This window comes from Parasteatoda tepidariorum, chromosome 10 (genome assembly GCF_043381705.1).
Source record: "Parasteatoda tepidariorum isolate YZ-2023 chromosome 10, CAS_Ptep_4.0, whole genome shotgun sequence".
Lineage (NCBI taxonomy): Eukaryota > Metazoa > Arthropoda > Arachnida > Araneae > Theridiidae > Parasteatoda > Parasteatoda tepidariorum.
Genome location: NC_092213.1, coordinates 24,258,474 through 24,276,434, shown reverse-complemented (window position 1 = coordinate 24,276,434; position 17,961 = coordinate 24,258,474). Strand labels below are relative to the sequence as shown.

Below are 17,961 nucleotides of genomic sequence, written 5' to 3'. Positions count from 1 at the left end.
AGTGTCACTTAAATTGTTGCCCTTTTTAAGAGATGTTACCCAACTATAATCGAAAAAAATGAAACCTAAACTAGTAAAATGTTGCTTAAACTAGTCCTTAACTAGTTAACTTAAACTAGTTTTTTTATATGTTGGTCCACGAAAAACTTTCTGATGTCCACAAAGGAACAGTTAAGGAATGAGGGAATTCGTTTCGGTAATGCAATGAAATTTCATGTTTTCCCATTGATGTGAAGTTGTAAATAAAATATTAGAGAAAATATTTTTACCTTTCTTGTTATTATTAAGTAAATTTAATTTATAACTATCGTAATCTTATTTTTCTTCTGCATATTTGATTATCCTGTTTAAAAATGTTCTTTTTTTCAATATGTTTGTTTGAAAACTTGCAAACTTGAATATCTTTTTCATCAGTACACAGAGAAAAACCATCTTTTAAAATTACAGCACTGTATAGTAATGGCATTTCTAGTAAAAAAAACATAATTTTTGTTAATAAAATCAAAATATACGGTATTTAAACCATCGATGTGATTCCTTTTATATTGCAACGGTTTACCGGAAATTCAAGTTTTCAAAATTATAGTTGTTATTACCACACATTTAGTAAAAATTACATATCTGAGTAGTCAATTTAACCAAACAAATCTGTTTTATACCATGCTCTAAGAATTAGATCTTGATAAAATTACCAAATTTTATCACATTTACTAAACTTTATGTTAATTTTACCAAAATCATTATGTTAATTTTACCGAAGTCATTAAATATGTTAATTTTACCAAAATCATTACCAAAGCATTCGGTAAAAATTGCCAAGCATTTTTGTGTTACCATCGAGCTAAAAACACAGCGAATCTCACCATATTTTGGTAGTTTTAACCATACTTTTTTTCTCAGTGTACAACTCTTAAAATTTGCCAACATGAGCCAATTTTATTTTGAAGGGGGGCATTTAAGAGCCAGCTCTAATCAGTTCGAAAACTTTCTCTCTCCTTAAAAATTAGATTAGTGGCAGACGGGATGAAATATTTTCTGCTTGGTAATCAGTAGAGAATGAAAAATTGAAGACAGTGGGTCTAGAATACCCTCTATGTCAACTGAGGGGACCAAAATGACTAGGGGAATATAGCGCTAGACTCTAGTTCAAATCCTGGCTGATTTGAATACTGCTAATGGCTCGCACCAGCAACAATGCTGACGTAAAAATGTCCATAGTGATAGACAGATCATGGGTTAGAATCCCCTAGACATCAGACTAACTATAAGAGGTTTTCGCACTTTACATCTCCGTGTAACGCAAATAAGTATTAATTGCATCAAAAGGTCCTCCACGGTTGGTTTGTCCCAGTAACCAGGGCTGGGAGTTTCCTAGTCTTGGTTTGGGTTCAAATTTACAAAACTACGGAGAACACAGATAACGGTTAGAACACGGCAAGAACATAGATAGCGGTAAACTCAAAATGGAACCGCTGTTCCACGCTGCCTGTAAAATAAAAATAATAAAATGTTAGCTGTTACTTTGCAATAGATAAATGAAACTTTCTTTTTAAATGGCATTAACAAATTAGAATTTGTTACATAAATTGATTTTGCTGAAAACTCTTATATGTAATCAGAGTAAGTAAGCAAAAATTAACTTATAATCTTTCCGTCTTTGAAATAAATATTTAAATTACTTTTAAAAAAAACGCTTCACTTACTTCCGGGGGCATCTCTTTGTACTGGATTCCATTGTTCGTACTTTCTGCCAAATACATTTTCATAGATCTAAGACGAGAATCAAAATCATCGTTTCTTTGTAAATTTAAATGCATATCACGACCAAATGCTGATAAATGCACTCGCCGTACTTGACTGTTAGCTGTACTGCGTTTAGATACAGCACGAACATGCACCACTTCGTATTGAGGAACTGAAAAAGCAAAACGTAATTACGAATCATATATAATTTGATTAGTTAATTACTACACAAACAAAACACTGAGACCAACATAGTACACCGGTACACACTTCACCATGCTACACTACTAAAAAAATCCCATTTATGTTTAAAAAATATTTTTAGTTTTCAAGAAACATTTATTTCATAATGCTTACAACGTCATTTTCTTAATTATGATATTTTGTAAAAAAATAATAAAGCATTTTTGGGATATTTCATTGGATTCTTTAAATTTTTTGTGATATGTCATAAGGAAAAAAAACTGTACAAATTTTAAATATTATTAATATTAAAATTAAAAATTTACATGAGCTCTGAATAGATTATAATAATGTCGTTAAATTTCTTAGATCAGAAATTTAATCTTCGTGAATGTGTAAAATAACATAAAGAGTAAGTTGTAAATATATGCAATGTATATATTTGCAGCATATCCATTCATAGTAAAGTTTGTTGTGAGCGACAAAGTTCAATGATTATTCTGAACACAATATTATCAGAGTAGCTCTATAACTCATAAATTTGATGTCTAATAAATAGATGTCACTAAAATACATGTGCGTCTTAGAAGTGAAGAGATTTGCAATGTTTTTTAGATGTTTCAGTAAAGGGGGTAGGTTTTAGTAATAGTTTGTAATATAATGGGTAATTCCACGTCTGCGAAAGTAAACTAAGGGATTTGTGAGATTTTTGAAAAAGTTTTATACTCTGCAAATATTGCAAACATGTATCATACATTTTTATATTCATGGGTGTTTTGCGGATTGGAGAATTTTATTTATAAGTATTAATTCATTTGCTTTTAACTTTACTTTAGCTTTGACACTGAACTACATACCAACGGATATAGCATCAATAGGAGGAAAAGGGGGAATTTACCCAGTCGTTAGAGTAAATCTCTTTAAACACTTCTGCTTGAAGCCCACACCCGTAAAAACTCTCACCATGAAATACTTAAATATAAGAGTACCCAAAATTTATGAAAAGGTCAAATATCAAATCTAAAAATGCGAAGAAAAAAAAATATTTTCAAAAGATGCATTCAATGATTTCAAAGATCATTTATCTCCTCATGAGCTCGAAGGTAATTTCAAAAACCTAAATATTAACTCCTATTTTTTTAAATCCAGAATTGTATTTTCCAGAAAAATGTACCCCAATTTAAAGTACAGCTTTTGAATTTTGGTTCACAAGTGGCACTGAAATCGCTAAGATGGCTAGAAAATTATTTACAATAGAAATATCTCGATGTCAGATCAAATGAATAAAAAAAAGAGTTGTTTAATATGAATGAAAACCTGCTTAATAACAGAGTCACCCCCCCCCCTAAAACTACTCTTTAACCCTCGGAATTGCCCCAGTATCAAGAGATCAAGATGGAGATCGGACTTAGTATCATTGAAAAGATATTTTAAAAATATTTCATTTGTTTATTTTTACATTTTTGACGCAATGTGCACATGTCTCGCTATTTTATCATATCCATACATTTCATTTCTGAACCCCTTATATAAATAACATAAAGAGGCAATTTTTAAATAAAATTGAAAACTTATTGATTGATATTTATAAAGCTCCCATCATCGATGACGCTAGACTTATAAACTCTCTCTGATTCTGTGCACCAACAGAATTCATTCAACACAATGAAAACTTTATTAATAACTATAAACACGTCAACCCGCCCAAACCATCTAAGTTACCACACACCCTTTCGAACGCTTAGGCTATTTTCACCAGCTGACCTTAAAGACAAAAGGAGCGAACTTGTTGAACACTCCGATTCTAACTTTAAGCTACTGAGTTCATAAAGTGACATTCATCTTCAATTACAGGTGGGTGTTAGATGCTCAGCCTTGACACCTTAAGTGGCACCCATCATTCTGCTCGATTGGGACTTCCTTATTTCTTTGAGGCGAATTATGCTTCTTCCAAGGATAGCAGACATTAAAAGAAATCTAAACCGTTACGTAGTGATGTAATTTAATGCCAGATTTCTTATGATTTAAGTGGAAATACGCAAGGAACAATTTGCCGAGTGCTGTTTAATAAGCAATTCGATTAAATGATGTCATGTGACTCGACTGAGAAAAAAAAGACGTATGAATAGATGTTTTGTTTACAAAAACTAATTTGTGCCCTTAGGATCAAGCTGCATTGTCTTACACAAGGAGAAAAAATTCTGGTAAATCTATCGTAATGTATGATAATGACATTTCTGGGGAAAAAAGTTTAATTTTGGTAATAAAATAGAGGGTTTTAACCATTCATTAAGTAATTTTTCCGATCCTATGGTAACGGATTTCAGTAAGAAACTTCCTATAAATAAAGCTTCATGACTTTTTATTATATGCACTATATTAAAATTCGGTGCACGTAAAAAACCATATTGTTTAAATCTATTTGACTCCAAGTTGATTAAATAATAGACGAGCGAAAAATTCTGCTAAAAAATAAACCATTATTCTGGTAATAAAACCAAAACATGTGGTATATAAACCATTCATATGGTAACGATTTCCGTTCATACGGTAACTGGTTTTAAAGTTATAGTTCGTATTATCACACGTTTAGTACAAAATATCAAACTGAAGATACAAAACGCTTTGAATTTTCTGTTTACCCATCTTTAATATGGTCAGTATTCATCACGTAGAATTTCTTGAACTGAGTTATAATTTTTTTAAAGTCTGTATATTGACATTCACCCAATATTAAGTTTTACGCCGACCTAATAAATGTGAGAAGATGAAAGATGTTAGTCATAATATCAAAAAAAGTGAATAGATACTAATCTGCAAACTGTCTATTAAAATGAAATATTTATTATGTTTTTACACTTAATGCATTATTCTTATGTGAATTTTTCTATGTGAATTAATATATACTTTTTTATGATACACGTTTTCTCGCCGAAGCTAGTAGCGTAGAGACGTTTGAAAGCATGTTAGCTGAGCCCAATCCTTGTTTCTTTTGATTTACCTATCGTTAGTATGACCAGTCGTCATCGCGTAGACGTTGCCACAAGATGGCAGATAATTAGAAGACTCGAAGTGGGTAAATCACAGACTGCCTTTTGTAGGGTTTCGAGAAATGTGGTCTCCATAATGTGGTGTGGAAGGAGTTCACAGAGACTGGAACAATAATCCACCAACCTGGTCAAGTCCGTAAAAAGGAAACAATGAGGGCTCAAGGCTGTTATGTGAGGTTTTTAGCCAAAAGCAATAGGTCCGCGACATCAACATAACTGCCTCGCAGCCTGTAAATTGCAAAAGGCACATCTATTTCACAGGTAACTGTCTCCCAGAGACTTAGTGCAGACGGACTGTATGCCAGATGCCCTGTAATCTGCATCCTTTTGACTCTGACCTATAGAAAGGACCGTCTAGCATGGAACACCTGCCTTAGACAAAGGATTATTGGGGGTGGGTTCTCTTCAGTGATGAGTCACGATTCAGTCTGGAGAGGAAACCCGATAGTCGATATCGGCCCTCTAACATTATCGAAAAGGACCACTATGATAGAGATGGTCAGATGGTTTGGGCAGGCATCATGGCAAAAGAGCATACCGATCTTCATGTGTTCGATAGATGTACTCGGACAGGTCAGAGGCACAGGGACAAGATCCTGCCATCCTATGTGAGACTTTTCCATGCGAAGCATATGAACCTGATTTCATCGTTATGGACGATAGTACCAGTCTATTCAAGGCTCAGTTGGTAGATGAATATCTCCAATAGGAGGACAATCAGCGATTGGAGTGGCCTGAGATGTCTCCTGACCTCAATCCATCGAACTGTATGGGACGCCCCTCAACACTGAATTGGAACTCGAAGACCAGCCCCAACGGAAATCGATTAGCTCAAAAGTGGCTTGGTGCCAGAGTGAATGTGATTGCCACAGGTATTGATAAGAATCCTGGTAAACAGGATGAAACGCCGATGCGACAGTTGTGTAGCTGACAGTGTGTCAGATAGCTGCTATGATGAACTAGTATCTAATATCCTTATTATAAGGTACAGGTTGTGTCCATTTTTTGTTTTCCCGTATATTGATCTTATATCGGATGTTAATCTGGCCAGTTTTGGCTTCATTTGCTGTGCAGATATAAAAAATATTAGAAAAAATAAAAAAATAATTTGTCTCCTCAATTGTTTTCACCAGTACATTATTATTCAACAAGACATATGTAGTACATTATTATTCAACTAGACATAAGGTTGACAGATAAGTCCCCTCGACTATTATATGTACCTAGCTACAACGAACTAAATGACTTCATAAGGTGGTCATGCCTTAATAAGCGTGGATAAAATAGAATCAACGATCATTAAGTGAGAATCAACGATTTATCTCATAATTAACAGTATGAATATTATCTTTTTCATGGTTACTAAGCAGTGTAGGTTGAGCATATTTAAATAGCTAATAATTTCTTCTATTTTTATTTAACCATTTTTTCCGAGAAATTTCTAACAGTATAAATATGAAATGTCTTTTGAGGGTGTGTTACTTTTTCGAGAAATATTTTTTGCGAAAAATCTAACGCAACAGACAAAAGACAATTTTTTGCAAATTACAAAGCAAATCTTAAAAATAATTTCTAAATTACTGAAATAAAAAATATTCACTTTTTTTAAAAAATAACTTTGATTTCCTTTTGTAATTTCTTGCCATCTAATATTATTGATTTTCTACTATTGCTGGTCAATGATTTTGTATTTTTTTAAATAATTCTGATGATTGAAGGTAATTCATATAAAGTCACTTTAAAAGTACAAGTAAAAAAAAAGTAAGGGAAAGTTTTAAGCTTTAGCTATGATCACAAAATAAGACTGTCAGGCAGAAATACAGAAGTCACAATAAATACATATTCCACTCACTCATAGCGATCACTTATTAAATTTATTAAAAAATATGCTAATGACTTTATATATTTTTCGACATTTTTTCTAAATAAAAGGTTTTAAAAAAAATCATAATTTATGAATGTATCAGTAGTTCTCTGGTGTTAAAAAAGGAACAATGCAAGAATTGCTTTGTGTTGGTCAATTATCAGTATTTTTCATTATAAAAAAATATTCCTATTGAATTTCCACACATAGTAAAAATTGCATGATATCAGCAGGATTATAATAATAAGTGCTTATACCAGTGAATTGAAAAATTTAAAAAAAATTATATAGTTTTTTTTTAAATTTCTTTTTGTTTAAATATTTAATTATTAATTTTTATAACACTTTTTATTAAAAGCATAAAAATAATTTGAAGTTAAATATTTTAGTTTCAAAAAAATTTATTAAGCGATACATTAAAATGCTACACTCCAATATATATGAAGCTTACAATAACTGACTACTTTTTGATGAAGCTGCACTGTTATTTTAACTTTGGGGAAAACAAACCACCCACCATCTAATTACTCTGCAGTAATTTCGCTAATGTCCTTGTAGAATAGTAGAGTCAACTACAAAAACATTGTTTGTTAATCCTAAAATTTATAAAAGTAATCAAATTTCTAAAAAACTGGACAACAATAGAGTGCTTTATCAGATGCAACTGCAGGTAGCCCTTGACCCCGACGCATATGTTTCAACTTTCACATATTCTTTGGGTGGTTTCTTCCGAATTCACGTCCTTGGTTTGCCAACGCTCAAGAAGAACTGGCACCTTTTACGCAGCTCTATAGGGGTGGGATTGATGTTTTGATTTAAAGATGAGCCGTCATTAAAATTTTTTTCAATCTCTCAGAAACAGACGGTCTCCGTCACGAGTTAAGCACTTGGCGTTTTTGTCAGTGAGTCATGCCGTTTAGGTATTAAAGTAAACATAAATATAACGCCTTGTCTAAAAGCACGCAACTGCAGGAACTAAATAGGTAGGAGGTAAAATCATCACAATTTGTATAGAAATTATAACAAGCTCTTCGCTAAACAAAACTATTTCCTGGTTATAGTACTTAGTTGAGTGGATATGATTAATAAATTTCGTGTTATAATTGTGACCGAAAACCAAGAAGGAAAAGTACTTCTTCATTGTTTCTTTAAAATGATAACCTTTTATTTTTAATATTTTTAATTAAAAACACATTTAATTTTTTTAACGAAGACAGCTATAAAGATTAGCGTTCAAGTGAAAAGTTAGAAGACAAAATCCGAATTAGAATCTATAATTTTAAATGAATCTGAAATTTCGGATTTAAAATCTTCAAAAAAGTAAAGCTCATGTCTAAATTACGGTAAAAAATTTTTAAAAATAATAAACTAAGTCAAATTGTAATCTATGTTAACAGCATCTTTATTGTCAAATCATTGGTGCTTCGGGGGGGGGGAATGTGGTCAAAACTGATGGAATATGATAAAGTTTACCGTATTTCTGACTCTATGGCAACATCAAAAAGTTCGGTAATCTTTACCGGAGAGCTTTGTTAATGGTTTTGATAAAGCTAATAATAAAATATAATTTTATAATAAGTGATAAAATTTAGTGAATGCGATAAAACTGGTAATTTTATCATAATATCTTAGGGCATGGCATGAAAACCATTTATTCGGTTGCCTTTATTTTTCAGTTTTGCATTTCTTACTAAATGTGTAGTAATAAGAGTTATAATTTTGAAAACCAGAATTTCTGTTTAACCGTTACCACATAAACAGAATGAATGGTTTAAATGCCGTTTATTTTGGATTTATCAATCAGATATGATTTCTTTTATCAGAAATCTTGTTGCATTGCCATTTTGATAATTTTACCAGGATTTTTTTCCTCTTTGTGTAGTTCTTCTAAAACTTTTCAAAATGCCTTCCAATTCAAACTCAGCGCTTTTCAAGTTTCATTAGCGCATCTTGTTCATACTCGTTTCTTTTTCTTTTCTTTTCTTCCCTTTTTTTTGTTTGTGGTTTTTTTGGAAACAAAAAGACCTGCCCAAAAAATAGCTATTTCTAGAGATTATTAATTTTTCGAGATACTTGTCCAGGTTATTACCATTTCAAACGCTTAATTAACTCTGTAAAATCAGAAAGTTTTGGATGTTGTCATATCCGTGTCACCTAAAGCCTTTCCAAATTCCGTTAGACAGAAATTTTTGCTCTAGATTAACACGCATTGATTGTACACCAATCTTTCTCTTCAATGAGAGGTAATGGAATATTACACCTTTACAAAACAATCATATTTTATTATTAATATTAATAAGCAATTTTTGAAAATTTCCATGAATTGTGTTTACAGAGAAAAATATTTTGGTAAAATTACCGAACGTTATTAATAACATTTCTGGTAAGAAAAATTTTTTTTTGTGGTAGGTAAAACCGAAATATGCGCAATTTAAACGCATTGGGTAATTTTTCTGTAGCGGTTTACCGGAAGTTCAGGTTCTCAAAATTATAGCTCTTATTAACACAAAAAATACAAAACGGAAATTTAAATTTAACTGAAAAAATGGCTTTTATGGCATGTTCTAAAGTATCATGATAGAATTATTAAATTTTAATACACTTACAAAATTTTATTTCGAATTTTAAAATTATATAGTTAATTTAATCAATACCTTTACCAAAGCGCCTCGGTAAAATAAACCAAGCTTTTAGAGGGTACCCTAGAGCCAGAAACACAGTAAATGTTACCGTATTCTGGTATTTTCGGCAATATTGTAACAATGCATACTCTTTGTGGTATTTCTGCGTGGAATATCTTTCTGTTAAATAGTTTTCAATCGTCCAATTATTCTAATTAGCTCACCATAATATTTAGAAGTTTTCCCTGATATATTAATTAAAAAATTAGGGTTTTCAATTTTTGATGTAACTGAAAATATTATGAGTTACAGCCAAGTTTTTTGTATACTTAATGTCCATATTTTATTGCATTTTCAGCGGGTTTTTTTTTTTTTTTTTTTTTTTTTTTTTTTTTGAAGTTAGCATTTTAGAAAACTACATTTATGCTTTTAAGGTGCCATATTTTTCTATTTATTATTATTTTTAACTTATTTAATATTTTTTGAAGATACAGTAGAACATTTAGATAAAAATATTTTAAATTTAAGAAAGTTATTTTCTTTTAAACATTGTAAAATACAACAAATCGTTTCAAAATTCATCCAAAAAAAGAAAAGAAAACTTGCCTAAGTTGAAGAAAACATTCAGAATTCAAGTTAGACTTTATGATAGCAGAAGAAACAAAAATCAAATCCTTTCTTCCATACTTATGGATATGAAAGTACTGTTTTTTATGTGAAAGGCAATTAAGTTCATTATTTAATTATAAAACAATAAAAAAGTCCAAAAATGCCCAAAATTTTGTATCTATTATTTTTAAATGCAAAATTAGAGGCATCATTAAGAGGGCTTTTTATCATTAAAAACGATTAAGAACTTCGAAAAATGTACTATGACAATGTAAATGAAGATTTTAGATTTAAAAAAAATCTAAAACTCATTGTATCCGCATACTTTATTGTTCACTTTTATTTAAAACAATACCAACTTGCTCAATCAACCTCAAAGCGTCAAAATTCGTTTACAAGTTAAACATTCTACTCTCCTTCGACTAACATACTTACATAACCTTCAAAAGAATTTTATTCAGTCACAAATTTTTCAGAACAAAATAATAATTGTTTTTATAAACATTTTCACTCATTTTTTTAATCAGAAAAACAATTTAGCATTATGCAACAAATTGCCATGTCGTGAGATATTTACAGATAAGGAAATAAAATTTTTTGTTAACTGAAAGGTGGTTATTATGTTCAAATTCATTTATTTCTCTGCAAGTCTTTTATATGTAAAAGTTATGTGTTCTTAAAATAAAAACATATTATATTTGAACAAAGTGTGTTCAAGGTTAAGTTTTATTATCACGCTTTTGATATAAAATTACAATACTGATAGAACTATAAAAATTGTTCTGAAATATATTGCTAGTTTAATACTCGATTCGGCTCAAATAGAGCGGGGAGCACTTGTGCAATTAAAATGGAATAGACCCTTATATTATTCTCCTCTGAAATAATTTATGCCAAAAAGTGTTCCTTTTTTAAACTTAAATCCAGTTCAAAAACCCTTATTCTTCCTAATTAGATGAAAAAAACTTAATTAAATAAACATTACTTTAAAAATTACGGAATGTAAAAATGGATTTCATGAATGTGCCTATGTGCCGTTTCTTTAAGCCGTTCGGAATTTTTTACAGTGTGACAACAAACATTTACGTGTATTCGCCACTCTTAAATGACCCTGTCAACCACCCTGTTATCCAATAAAATGTCGAATGCTTTTTACATTTCGTATATTCTGCTTCATGTGCCGTCTTTTTATTTCGTTGTGTGAATTTATTATATGTAGCTTTTATGGTTGCTGTGCTATATCACATAGTTAGTTTCGTTTTGGTTTGGACCTTAAGACTATAGAGTGTATTTCGTTGTGTAGCAAGTTTTTAGCTTGCATGGCTTTTTGGGGCTGGATATATAATACCACAGTTGCCATTATGGATTATGTGATCCTAGGTAACAAAAATATTTCATGTATGTTCGTTTTAATGTAAATAATAATAATAAAATGCTTATGCTTATCAAAAAAATTTTAAATTATATTATAATTAGAAGTTTTTATTCCATGAAATTTTAATAAAGCATATTTCAACAAAAGCTTGTATAATGTCTAAATATTGAATAACATCTAAAATACAACTCATATCCAAGCTGTCTTCTTCAGTTTCTATACTCTCAGAAATGAAACTTACTTTTGACGATTCAGCAATCCTTGAGCTGTATTTCGATAACTTTGAGGATCATTTCGTCACAAAAACACAGTGATTTATGTCGAAACGCGAACTCTCAAATGTAAGACAATGTTTTATCATCTCGATACATCATCGCAGTGCATTGTGGGAGATTGTTAACAAGATTGACGAAACCAAGATGATGACTAGACGATCGAAAATAAAGGGACGAAATGTGCCTAAGCGCTTTTATGGTATTCAATGAGTTGGCCTCGTGTCAGGAAGATCCCGGGTTTGGATCCCGCTTCCGGAATGGTTGTAATTTATTTCTTTGTTCTATGTGTCCTACCAGTGTTATTGGGCGGTATGGATCCATCTATATGATACCCACGATAAAGTGATTATAAGAAAAGTTAGATGCATTAGTCCCTAAGAGTCCCTTTTAGTGATTTGTTTGAAAAAAATAGAATGACGAAGTATGTCTTTAATTTTAGCGAAATTTGTTTCCTCGTAGATGTCAGATATTTCGTCAGTATGACGAAATTTTCACTCTGATTATAGTACTAGGAAACAGTTTCATTAGAAAAGGTCTTTAAAGAATGTCTTTCACTAGAAAAAGTGTTTTATTTTTCTTAAATTTGTTTTCTCGAAGAAATAACAATATTTTGTCACTTCACCGAAATTTTGCAGTCGGAGTATAAACGGTTTCGTCAAAAATTGTGTTGAGTTTTGTAATGCTTGAGTATTCGTTTTTACAGCGTAAAAGCCCTATTAGATCTTTCAGAGTTTAAATTTAAAATTTATGTACCAGGTTTTTAAAATAAAAAAATATCACAACAAAAAAATAAAGGATATAACTATCACTTAAAGAGGAAAATGTGTAATATCTGGACATATTTTTAATTCAAAAACTTACCTTGATCATAGGATTCAACATGAAACGTTTGCCTTAAGAGAACTGGATCCATACGTTTGTGAAGCTAGAAGAAAAAACATAAAGCATAAATTGTTAAATCATGTTTAAATCGACGAGCAACAATTGGTTAAAAACATTAAATAATGCATAATAATATAAAATGATAATAAATAATTGTAATAATAATAAATGATACATAATAATATATACTAAATAACGTATACTAAAGAATATATAATCAATAATTAATGAATTTTACACATTGTTCTAAAAGTAAAATAACCTCTTGTCTACGCATATATATAATGAATACGGAAATAGAACAACAAAAATCGCAATCAATTTTTTTACTGACTGTAATATAGAAATTTATGAAAATTCAAACACAGACATTTTTTTGGCAACAATAAGCACCAGAACAATTCCTTCTTTAAGAAAACAATACGTCTTAGTTTTATGAAGAAAATTCATTACTGGGACAAAATTTACGAAATTAATAAAAGTGTGGAAGATGCTCATTCTAAACTGCAACGTATTGGGGACATCAACTTTGTATGTCAACGCACACTGTGCAAAAAAATAGTAAAAAACTGACAAACATGAATAACTTTTGATCTAATGATTGGATCTTCACGATCTAAAACTCAATTTTAATGGCACGAGGGGATGACCTCATATATCCTAATTAATAAGCGCAGACGATATTTTGAGTTACAAAATCAGTCACAAATGTACTTTGTAATTTCTCTCAATAAGCATAACTCTTTTTTTTACTGTTTCGGATTTCTGACGCTCAAAATATAGGGGTAGTTGCAATCTGGGAAATATGGTCTCGAGAGTTTGATCAGAGGAGAGTTCCAAAGTTTGGACCCCTTAAAGTTAATTTTACTTTTTGCGTATTTCGCTATATTTCGAGAACTTTTTAAGCAAATTGAAATCTATATTTGCCCACAAATATGAAATTTGTTTAGGCAAGATAATTCCATGCAAAAAATAGTTTCGAGTAAATATTTATTATTTTTCATTATATTATTTAAAAATGGTCGAAAAACTGTTGAATTGTAAGGTATGAAATTTTTTTTTATCAATTTAAGGAATATAACTTCATGGCAAAATTCAAAATTTGAGACAAATCGGCCGAATAGTTCCTGAAAAATCAAATTTTAAATATCTGACTTTTTTGAAATTCAATTGTGGCTACCCCCTATAATTCGGGGGTCAGAAATCTGAATCCCACGAAAAAAAGGTATGTTTATTCAGAGAAAGTTCATTTTCCTAACTTAAAATATCGTCTGAACTTATTAAGTAGCATATTTGAGATCACCCTCTCGAGACATCAAGATTGAGTTAAAAAAACATGAAGATCCCGTCATTATATCAAAAGTTATTCAGTTTAATCCATTTTTTTTTCGTTTTTTTTTTCTTTGGTGCACTATACACCAAAATATGTAGGGAAGACAACGGCTTGAAAAATTTCGAAATTTTAATTTAATCTACCAAGCATGTTTGTCTACAAAAAACATGCCCCAAACATCGATTTTAATTGATTATTAATGAAAATATATAAAAAGATTATTAATGCGTTGAAAAAATAACATTAACAACAACATATCAATATCAACACTTTTATTTTAAGTCAGCAAAAATGTCTAGTTCAAAATGATATTATAGACTTTTACATTAATTATTTTAAATAAAAATTTCCTCATCTTTACTAAGAGAATAAGAAATGAGCTTGCTTTATTTAATAGCTTCTTATTTTAGGTAACTAACCGTTTACCTACGGCGCATGATAGCAACTGATATTCTGGGTTGTTGAAAAAAGGGTTAAAATAAATAATAAGCAAAGAGTTAAAATAAATAATATTTCAATCTTTTCCATTACTGTAGATTTTTTTCCTGCCTTTGTCGAAGTTTTTTTCCTCTCTCCAAAATCTCGGCTATTTTATTCGAAATTTGAGGAACATTATTTAATCGGAATTTTACGGTATTAATGATTGATTATTTACGTGCCCAGACAGGCATGTAAAGAAAACAATACATGCCTTTATTCTAATGCATGCCACGACTGTCGAGGAAGACTCAAGGCAGTTGTTGCCTAGAGTCTTCCTCGATAAATTGTCTCTGATAAAGTAGTCTCAAACATTCTCCATTGGATTGAGGTCTGGTGATATATCTGGCCAATCCATTCGATAAATATCTTTTCAGACGAATTTAAAAAAAAAGAAAAAAACGTCATGCAAATTTGGATTTTGGTTGTAAACAATATAGCTATTATATACAAAATTTTAACCTCCTTTTGAAAGTTTAAATAATTGATTGAGGTTGGCTGGAAGTAGTGGCCAGACGCGGATTATACGGGTAAGGGTTTTACTAACCTATGTACGTATCCGCGTCTGGAAAAAAGAAAGAAAGTTATTATATACAATATAGTTTAAACATATGGGGTAAATAAAACTGAAAAAGACAATGTAAACATTGTTTTAAGTTTAATTTAGTTTTCACCAAAAATTTTAAGATCTGGTCATACCATAGTCATTTAATTATAAACGCCATTTGTTCAACTAAATTATTTAAAAAAGAAACAGACTTTTTCCGGGTTTTATTGTTTTGAGAAACTTGTTTGGATTTTCATAATGCCATGAGAATTTGAAATGACTGTAAATGATTGTCGCAAGCACTGTAGGCAGTCATCACGATTATACAATCTGCAGGGGGTCTTCTGGAATTTTTTCACTTATTTCGAACAAATTGTTTTCTAGCACACTGTAAATATTTTACATATAAACACTACAAAAAATGTAAGTATATTGTTCAGTTTCATTGCTAAAAATTCCCAGATACTTATTTATTTTTAATTATTATTTTTCTTTTTTTGAATTTTTATCTATTTACGAGTCCTTATTAAAACCATTGACTAATATGTATTTAAAAATCACCAAATTTATAGTTGTAAAGATGTTACAAAAAATTAGTCAAACTTACCGGCTTAGTACGATGAATTTTCTTGTTATGATCAAAACTACTTGTCATCTTAAGAATAACCCATAGCCAGTACACTATTTGAAATCTCATTATTTCCATGATTAATCTATTTTAAAGAGTTATGAATGGTGGATCTTTGGATGGAATGTCGTTGTCATATGTATCTAAAAAAAAAGATTTCACAGTCAATAAAAAATGTCCAATTATTCTGGAACTACACTGCAAACAATTCTGGATCAAATTACAGTAAAAGTATTGGAATTAAATTTCATGGTACTTTTTATCGTAAAATTCACTTTAACCAGAATATGTTACGAAACAAAAAATCTGATATACCATTATTTTTACAGTAATAATAACAGTAAAATCACTATATCATTTTAATTAAATAAATATTATTGTAAAAGAGAGTTTTATAGTAAAATGGATTTTACGGATGATGCCGGTACTTGATATCGTAATTTGATCCGGAAATTTGACAGTGTATAATGCGAAAATGAACCAGTGAATAAAGCATATAAAATAATATTAATCACAGATAAATTTTACTTTGAAATCTTTTGTAAATATTTGTTACAAATACAGTGAACTCTCACTTATGCGCCGACATTAAAGACTAACAGAAAAAAGAGCAAAAAGTAAAAGAGACACATGAGTAAAAAAATTATTCAAAATTCTAAAACACAACATAGATTGCAATGTTAACATGAATGCAAATGTTTCAGAAGAATAAATGCTAATATTTATAATTATTTAGTATTTATTATAACTACGCAAAGAAAAATATTTCCTCACAAATTACAAGTTTATTATTGACGAGAAATTTATAAAAAAGATATTTCTTTTTCAAATTCATACGAATAAGAAATGGAAGTTTGTGTAGCTGTATTAAACAGCAAATAATTTAAACTTCCAAAGCTTTCGAATGATTTGGAGAAATTTTTTCATCATCTTCATCATTACCATCATCTACGTCATTATCAGCGATTTGATTAGCGATGTTTCTTTTTTTCTAAAAAAAAAAATATGATTCCTTTTTTTAATTTAAAGAAGAAGAAAAATTTGCTACTCTAAGAAAAATGTCCGCACATAATTGAAATATTGGTTTTTAGAGTGACTCATAAGTGAATAATAATTATCATTTTTCTATATACATAATGAGCTGAAACATGTGAAAATCATCTTAGAAATGAAAAATTCACATAAAAGTGGTGGTGCATAAGAGAGGTCACTGCTTAAAATATTTCTCTTTTTAATCAATGCGATGATTATATGCATTTCTACGCAACACAACAAAAAAAAATATTTTAACGAATTTCAACGAAATAGTTTATATTTTAAAGTAAACGGAGCTTATACAAGATATACAATACTTTTAATGAAATAATGAAATACAATATTTTGAAAAATAAAAATTTTAATTTTTTTTTCTATTTTTAAATTTTTTAAATTAAATTGTTGCATTTTGCAATGCATAAATATTATAAATACACTTACTATTATTATAATTTAATAATAAAAAGTAACAAAAATTTTGAATGGAATTCTTATTGACCAAGCGATTTTGTAAATATGTGTAAAAAGGTTTTGAGTCGCTCCAACAATTTCAGAGATATGGCAAAGTAAGCAAAAAAAAAACATTTATCTAATATAATTTTTTGACCGATATCTTCTGCCTACATTTTCGATATTGTAATTAACTTCACCCCCCCCTTCATATTGAGGATCCGTAATTTAAAATATTATTTAACCTAATTAACTAGCGTATTTGAAGTCTAAGCCACGAACCATTAGTTTTGTCTCTTAGTAAACGTTAATCCGATCATGAGATTAACGTTATTTAAGGTAATCCGTTTCTCGTTTTAAGTACTTCAATGATTTTTCCTCATCTAATCTCATTAATTTTCCGTTAATTTTTTACTGACACCAGTTAGGACTTTAATTTATTTCCTTGCTGCAACATTTTTGTTATTATTTTTTTTTTAAATTCCAGCATTCACTTTTACTTTTAAGATCATTCAATTTATTTTATCGTTGGTCTGGCCTCTTAACATTCATACATCGTTTTAGTATAACTTAAATTCATAAATAGTAAGTTTGTTGTGCATTCTCAGGAAATTCAGTATAAATTTTTTTTAAAAAAACCTTCATCCATAATCTTTAGCAATTTTTTTTAAACTGTGAAAGGTTATTGAATTGAATCATGTTTAAAGTTGATACAAAGTATCTAGTAATTATGTTCTAAAAAAAAAGATTAATTTGCCCGATAATACACATTTAAAAAAGTATAGTCAAAACTGATAGAATATGGTAACATTTACCGAATTTTTAGCTCTCTGGGAAAAAAACGGTAATTTTTATCGAAACAATTTGGTAATGATTTCTATAAAATAAA

The 17,961-nt window shown here is 29.8% G+C and overlaps 1 protein-coding gene across 2 annotated transcripts in view; it reads right to left on the bottom strand.

Annotated features, from left to right (window-relative positions):
- Window positions 1-17,961, bottom strand: part of LOC107450329 (A disintegrin and metalloproteinase with thrombospondin motifs like) — a 124,334-nt gene that overhangs the window by 33,509 nt on the left and 72,864 nt on the right. For both annotated transcript variants that reach the window (XM_021147654.3, XM_016066096.4), the window contains 3 exons: window positions 15,567-15,730; window positions 12,582-12,645; window positions 1,704-1,915 (listed from right to left, as the gene is read on the bottom strand). In XM_021147654.3, coding sequence (XP_021003313.2) covers window positions 1,704-1,915; window positions 12,582-12,645; window positions 15,567-15,665 — 375 coding nt within the window. In that variant the 5' untranslated portion in view covers window positions 15,666-15,730. The remainder of the gene's footprint in view (window positions 1-1,703; window positions 1,916-12,581; window positions 12,646-15,566; window positions 15,731-17,961) is intronic.